This window comes from Humulus lupulus, chromosome 2 (genome assembly GCF_963169125.1).
Source record: "Humulus lupulus chromosome 2, drHumLupu1.1, whole genome shotgun sequence".
In the NCBI taxonomy this organism is placed as follows: domain Eukaryota; kingdom Viridiplantae; phylum Streptophyta; class Magnoliopsida; order Rosales; family Cannabaceae; genus Humulus; species Humulus lupulus.
Window position 1 is genome coordinate 28,660,388 of NC_084794.1, and position 7,938 is coordinate 28,668,325.

General features: G+C 34.7%; 1 protein-coding gene across 1 annotated transcript; it reads left to right on the forward strand.

Moving 5' to 3' along the window:
* Nucleotides 1-2,920: 2,920 nt before the first annotated feature.
* LOC133817579 (large ribosomal subunit protein uL6c) lies at nucleotides 2,921-5,671 on the forward strand. Its single transcript, XM_062250128.1, has 3 exons — nucleotides 2,921-3,060; nucleotides 3,976-4,284; nucleotides 5,198-5,671. Exons 1-3 carry the CDS (start codon nucleotides 3,026-3,028, stop codon nucleotides 5,532-5,534), a joined length of 681 nt encoding a protein of 226 aa, XP_062106112.1. The 5' UTR covers nucleotides 2,921-3,025; the 3' UTR covers nucleotides 5,535-5,671.
* Nucleotides 5,672-7,938: the final 2,267 nt, after the last annotated feature.

Below are 7,938 nucleotides of genomic sequence, written 5' to 3' on the forward strand. Positions count from 1 at the left end.
AGTCAGGCCGACCACCCCTAGGGGTTAGGGCCAGGCCGACCACCCCTAGGGGGTTTTGGCCTGGTCGACTTCTCTATAGGTCCTGGACCTATCTTTTTTGCTCATCAGTCTTTTTTCAATACTTCGTCATTTTTTCCCTGATTTGTGATGCCACATGCCACTTTCTCATTTGCCACATCATCCCTAGATTTTTTAGGGATCACAGCTCCTAAAACAAAAGTTATGGGCTTGTACAAAAGCCACAACACCAGAGGAATTTAAGAGAAAGATGGCTGGATTGAAAGAAGTGAATGAGAAAGCCTATGATTAGTTAATGAAAAAGTCACCAAATGAATGGAGCTAGTCACACTTTAGAGTGTTTGTGAAATGTGACATGCTTTTGAACAACCTTTATGAAAGCTTCAACACTGCCATATTGGAAGCAAGGGAGAAGCCCATTATAACTTTGTTAGAAAAAATTTGATTATGGCTGGTGTCTAGACTATGCAAGAAAAAAAAAAGTGTTTCTAAGTGGTCGAAACTAGTGGGAAAATGTATTGTGGATGTGATAGAGAAAAGCAAGAAAGTGGCAAGACATTGTTCATGTATGAGAGTAGATGCACACATGTTTCAGGTAACTTATCTTGGTACTGAGAGCTTTTCATGCAACCTAAGTTCCAGAATATGCACTTGTAGATCTTTTGAACTCACTGGGGTACCATGTGCACATGCATTGACATGTATATGGAGCTCGAACTTGAATGTGTATGATTTCATTGATGATGTCTACAAAAGATAAGCATTTGTAGCTCAATATGTATGGGTTATTGGCCCAATGCCCAGTCCAGACAAGTGGCCAGATCCTGGCTTGAACCCACCCCCCCCCCCCCCCCCACTGAATCAAACTTACCTGGGAGACCAAAAAAAGCAAGGAAAAATGACCCTGATGAAGATGCACCATATGCAACCAAAAAGATGAGATTTGGACAAAAGAACCATTGCAGCAATGGTAAACAAAGTGATCATTCAAGAGCAACTTGCAAGAATGCAACAGTCACACATGCATTGTTTTTTATTTAGGCTATACAAATTTTCCTCGTACTTGTGATTCAGTTTGTTGACATGTTTTTATTTTTGTTATGGGCAAACCACCTTTGAAGAATCAAAATCCTGAAACTATGAAAAGACAGAAAATGAGAGCAAGAAAGAATGCAAGAGATGCAGTAGCAGCATCATCTCAGCAACCACCATCTCAACAAGCCATTGCATCAGTTCAGCAACCACCAACTCAACAAGCCACTGCATCTCAGCAGCCACCAACTCAACAACAACGCACACACAGGAGAAAAGGAAGAAAAGGTGCAGCAACATCATCTTTCTCAACTCTACAACAACAACAATACTAGAATTGTAGTTGTCAACTTTTGATTTTTTTTTTGTCTAGTCCACTTTTTGTTTATAATGAATACCTGTCGATAGCAAGACTTTTTGGTCAAATTTTGTGTACAATTACAGAAGGTGTCAACCTTATATTATGACCAACTATTTTGACTAGAATTGTAGGAAGCTTATCTCAGCAAAACAAATATTATGTTACACTTATGACTTTATGATATGAAATTATGACTTCATAGCTACCATTTTAAATTTATGTTGTTGTGTTTTGGTTATGATTACGATGAATTGGGTAATTTACATTTTTTTCAAAGTAAGCATAATTGCAATTTTTATTTCTTACACCAAGATAACCAAAAAAATTACCAAAATAAACAGAAAGCCTGCAACTTGCATTCAGCCATAATTATACAAAGTCATTCCTTAGCTTTATAGGCTTTACATCAAAAAACACTTTGACACTTCCAATAAACTACCAATCCTTATACCCAAGTGATTTTGCATCCAAAAGCACAAAATGCCTAATATTTCATACATCAAACAATTACAATTATAGATACAACAAAAACCTGTTTTCCCCAACTTATATTCATCCAATTTTGTTAAGGAAATGCCCACAAACTCTTCAAACTTAACCCTCCATCACCATTGTCATGTTGACAGAATTTGGATTTTGAAATTCAACCTCGAACCCATCAGCATTCCAGTTGTCCCTCTCATTTCTTCTTCGCCAATGTGGCATCACAACCCTACAACTTTCAACCATATCAGTACCCACCCATAGGAAAAAATCACAACATCCTTCAGATTGACATAAAGCAACAACAAAACCCAGATGAAGAAACACACATACTTTAAACACACAACCCACATCTCATATTAACCAAACTAAAACAAAACTAAATTTAAACACACTTACTTTCATTATGTGACAAGTTTGGAATCTCCTACCCGGATTGGCTTCGGTCCAAGAGGTTCTCAGGCACTATCAAGATCACAATCACAAACAAACACTCGACTGTGATTCCCACCCCTAAATCGGCCAACCCTAACTTTTGATCCAGTAGAAAAATACGAACTATCCCCCTCCATTTTTTCGACCATTGTTCTTCGTCTTCCTCAGCACACTTCTCCTCCTTTTCGTTCTTCTGATTATTGTTTTAATTTTTTCCATTTCTTTTGTTTTTAATTTAGTTAATATTATTTTTGTTTTTCTACAATTTCAATTTGATTAACCTGGATAAACCTATGTGCGATACATGTACAATATTTAACAAAAATGAGCTGGGTACCAACAGAAACAGACATTGGGTATTTTTCTTAAAAACAAAGATTAGGTACATAAATACACATTTTTTAAAAGAATGAGTACTCATGCGGCAAATATCCTAAAAGTGGGTGCATCTTTCCTTACATTTGCCTAGCGTGGTCATACATAATGGATCGCTTGGTTGGAATGGAGAAGCCCAAAACGGGTAGAGGCCTTTTTCCACAACCTAGAACAGGCCCAGTGGAGGTCTTGTAAAGAATGAAAGGGTAATTACGTAATTACGTAAGGGGTTGCTATAGATAACAGGCTGTGGCTAACCAAACGCCTATTGTTCTTTTCTTTAACCAGGAAAGGTTGTGCAGGGCTCTCAAGCTCTTAACAATGGCTTCTTCAGTCACTTCATCTCTCCACACCTGGTAACACCCACTTCTACTTTCCTTCTTCTTAATATGCAAGTTGTAGTTTTCCATTTCTGGGTTTTGGGTTTGCTTAATTTTTTTTTAATAATTACGAAGAAAAAAAAATTGAACCCTCAGAGGAAATAGCTTTACTTCGTGTAATCTCCTTATATGATTTTGCTATTATATTTTCTTCACAATTTAACTATGTTTCTGTTGCTCTAATTTTAAATATGAAGGAAATGTTTTGCTTTGACAAAACAGTAGAAGTAAATTATTTGTAAATGTCAAGTGTTTATCAAGTGCTCAGTGGAAAATTTGATAGAGTTGGCTGTTTTATCATATATCTAAGCATTATACGTGTTGATATCTTGTAGTGGGTGCTACATTGCTACCGTGGAACATGAATTAATAGTTGTACTTACTACTTACAGCTTATGTTGTGAAACATTGGTTCCTAAAAGTGATACTTCACAAGAATTTATATTCAAAAGAAGAATCCATGCCATTTTATATAGCTTGAAATTTGATTTCTGTGACCCAGTGTAGTTAATACTAAATTATTACTTCTTGGTTTCTTGCCTAATTGTGTGTTTTTTAAAGATGTTTTGAAGAGTATCAGCAAGGAAGGAAACTATTATTTTGATTTTCATGTAGTTTGCTCATTGTTTGCAAATCATGATGGTAAACTCGACCAAGTTGTATTGCCTTATTGAGGCTCAGCAAAGAGACTCTTATTATTTCTTCAAAATTTTGAATGTCTTTCCTCGAGACATTTTCAGTTATCAAAAGCTTATTTGTAGTGCATTGAATGTTCAGCCTTTGCATCTAACTTCTGCAATGGATGTAGTATTGGAATGATTTCATAGTAAACTCAGAAATTTTAGGAAGATATTTTGAAAATTTATGAGAAAAAATTTCCTTCTGTTTCAGCAATTTGCAATCTGTATTTTTGGGAGAGAGAAATGGATTATCTGTTTCTAGTGTTCCTGTAAACCGTGTCGGGTTCCTAAAGAAGACTATAGAATGTAAGGAATCACGAATAGGGAAGCAACCAATTGAAGTGCCAAAAAATGTGACAATCACATTGGAAGGTCAAGATTTAAAAGTAAAGGGCCCTTTGGGGGAACTTGCGCTAAGTTACCCTCGTGAAGTGAAGGTCGAGAGAGAGGAAGATGGTATTATAAGGGTCAGAAAAGCAGTAGAGACTAGGAGGGCAAATCAGATGCATGGACTTTTCAGGTGAACTCGCCGTTCTCTGCTACTTCATACCTTAACTACTTGCTAGTTTTCCTTGATACGTTTTTTTGATGGAATTTATGGTGCTCAATAATTATGATGATTGAATCAAGAATATAGACCAATTAATTATCATTTGTACATGGACTATAGTAGTTGGTAGTTAATTCTTAGTTATTTTGTATTTGATTGAATAAGTCTGCAGGTCGGAGTATCACAATTAAGAGAAATATTTTTCATTCACATATGTAGGTGTTCACTTTTCTTTTCTTTTCTCTTAGTTTGGACAATGGGAATCAACCTTGTTTGTTTTGGTAATCCAATACTAAAATCACTCTCAATCCATCTCGCTTTAATTATTTGTATTTCTCGCACTTATGTTCGGATAGGAGGAATGCTACTGTTGTAGATTTTATTCAACCGTTTAGTTATATGAGAAGCAAAAGGTACATGAAACTGATATTTTTTAGGATATGTATCTGACATACCTAATACATAATTGCATGCTTTTGCTTTGATGGAGATGGGAATTTTTAGAATTTAAATTAGTCTTTTAACAACTTGCTAGCCTCAATTTTAAGATATGGTGAGATAGATAAAATATTCCTGTTAGATGTAGGGTGCCTGTTCTCTCGCTTGTCTATTATATTATAAACCTTTATGCTTGTGAGATTGCTTTTACTATAAAGGATTTTTATTTCATTATTAATTTTTGGCTTTTCTTTCTTCTCCGATACACCAGATTCTAGAGGTATGGCCTTAAATCCTAATTTAGCATTAAGGTAGCTAATTGCATAAACCCTTTTGCTGTAAATAAAGGGTAGGGCCATTATATTCACAGGCATTATACTTCACTCTATAAATGTCGATGCTTCTTTATATTGGGCCTTACATGTCCATTTTTCATCTTGGTTAGAACACTTACGGACAACATGGTGGTTGGAGTATCAAAAGGATTCGATAAGAGACTTCAACTAATCGGTGTTGGATATCGTGCAATGTTGGAAGGGAAAGACTTGGTCCTAAGTCTTGGCTTCTCCCATCCAGTGAGGATGACAATCCCTGATGGCATACAAGTGAAAGTAGAAGACAATACCAGAATTGTTGTTAGTGGATATGACAAGAGTGCCATCGGCCAGTTTGCTGCTTCCATCAGAAAATGGAGACCCCCAGAGCCATATAAAGGTAAGGGTGTTAAGTATGCTGATGAGATCATTAGAAGAAAGGAAGGAAAAGCAGGAAAGAAGAAGTAGTGATAGTCACTCCATTTTTCTTTTTCTTTCTTTCTTTTTTTTCCTCTTTAATTTTTGCTTGTTAGTGTACATTAGCGGAACAGTATGTACTAAAATTACTTTTAAAAATTAATTTCTATCAGTTCATTTATTCGTCATTTTTCTGAGTTATTAGCTCCAAACATGAACATGGTACCATACTACTATTATTCATTTTTGGTAACTGAATCAAACGCTGATGATATCAAAAAGAACAATCACAAGATTGGCACTGGTTAAAATAAACAATCAATTAAAATGTCGGCTGTCTTCCTTTCATCACAAGCTTTTCCAAGAGGGCAAAGAAATAATGTCCTAGAAAAAGCTGAGACCATAGAGTATAGCAAATCAGCAAGACCAAAACCTTTTATGTCAACTGTAGAATTCTATTATCAGCAATTTTATGCTTCCAAGCTGGGCACAACAATTTGCTTGAGCAATCCATGGTTCAGAAAGCATTTACAAAAAATGAAAATAGAATAATGATGTCCTCACATTTCTTAACTAATACCTAAAAGTGCTCAAATGACCATGAATACATAATAAGTTAAGTTTATTTTTGTTTTGTATTCTTTTCTACTTTATAAGCATATATTTGAAGAATATTTTTTCTGCCTTTTTTTAATCAGTTCTCGATATGAATATATTTGAAGAATATTTATTATGAAAATAAATAAATTTATTAAACCAATTGATTGAATGATTAAAATATATAATTTAATTTCATAAAATAAAAGAAAAAAAATCGGTTGGTTCTAAAACAGCCTAATTAGAAAAAGAAAAAAAATCAAATATATATAACTAAGCAAAAAATGTAAAGAAAATGAAGTCGAACAAATTGATATACACTAAAAAAAAAATATTCTTTCATAAATACGGTAATAGATAAAATTATTGGCAAAAATACGGTAACTGCAATTTTAATTCATTAATATAACTTTAATGTTTTATTTCAAATATACAGTTTACTAAAGTCTAAATATTCGGTTTTCAACTCTCCCATCTACACAATCTCCACCTCTCACGCATCATCTCTACCCATTTCAGTGACAATCATTGCTGGAGCTGTAAACCTTCGAAAAGCACCAGAATACTCCTCCCATCAAATCCAAATCCATACAACTTAGTTCACATTGAAAATTTGAAAAACCAACAAAATCTCTTCTAGGATTCTAGAAATTCTCTTCTTCCCAATCTTTGCTACATATCTTCTTCACAATCTTCCTAGGGCAGCAGCATTAATTTAAAGAAAATAGAAGGAGCTCTCAAATCATCCAATGAAGAAATCATCAAACTAGGTTAGATTCTAATCTCTATAAATTTTAGAGAAGAAACTTCAATTTATTGAACTTGAATGAAAAAAAATAATCATATATACCTTTGCTTTCAAGTATGTTAGGGCAAATGTGATGTTTGTTCTTCAACAACAAATGCTCTTGCCAAATCCAAATCATTATATTAAGCAAGTTTTCCCTAAAAGTAAAAAAAATCCTTTTGAAATTGGAGTGCAAAGTCGAACCCAACCATTAGAATTCTCTGTAACTTTCGGGTATGTGCTAAGGTTAAAGGTTAAATATGATTTTGTTGTTTTTTGTTTTGTTCAATTAGTTGCTTAATTTGGTGTCTTCTTACTTTTTCTTGCCTTGTTTTTTGCTGTGTAGGTTGTTGAAGAGGTTGCTTAAGATTAATTATGTAATGCTCCAAATTTCCTAATAAAGTTTAGGACCTTGATTAGGAGGCCGAGATGGCCATAATTGATTTAATATGCTATTAAATGATAATATGTATATTTAGGTGTATTAAATATGCATGTGAACCCATTTCTGATTAATTGAGTGATTTTCATATTTTGGCCATTTCGGGCATATTTGGCATATATGTGATATGTGTGTGGTGCTTTATTATTATTTGGTTATGCTAGGGTTACTCAGCGCAAGACGATCCTATGAGGTAAGCTAGTGGGAAAGTTACAACGGGATATATGCTTGACTCGGAGTGAGTCAAGGGGTATTTAGAGCATTACCGGGTTATTGGGTAATGGGAATAAATATTTGGTGATAAATTGGGAGTTAGTAAGATCAGGGGGAAATTCAGGAGGTTTTGACTATTTTGTCCCTGGGGTGTTTTTGGGACCCCGAGCATTATTTGGTTGAGGCTACTTAGGCTTGAAGTAACCTTTTAAGAAATAAAAAGAATGTTCAAAATGTTCTCTCTCCCTCAAAGTTCTATTTTCGCCTCCCGATCGCATTTTCGAAGGAAACTTGAGTTCTAGGACTCGGATTCAAGCAAGGATCGAGGCATAGCAACCCTAGGGAAGATTAGAAGCTTATTAGCCGGAGGATTTAGTTGGGAACAACTCAATCGAAGGTAATTCAAGTTTTAAGTT

Coding starts and splice junctions, on each gene's coding strand:
- LOC133817579 (XM_062250128.1), top strand. CDS start 3,026: ATGGCTTCTTCAGTCACTTCATCTCTCCACACCTG. Junction 3,061..3,975: donor ACTTCATCTCTCCACACCTG/GTAACACCCACT, acceptor CTTCTGTTTCAG/CAATTTGCAATCTGTATTTT. Junction 4,285..5,197: donor CAGATGCATGGACTTTTCAG/GTGAACTCGCCG, acceptor CATCTTGGTTAG/AACACTTACGGACAACATGG.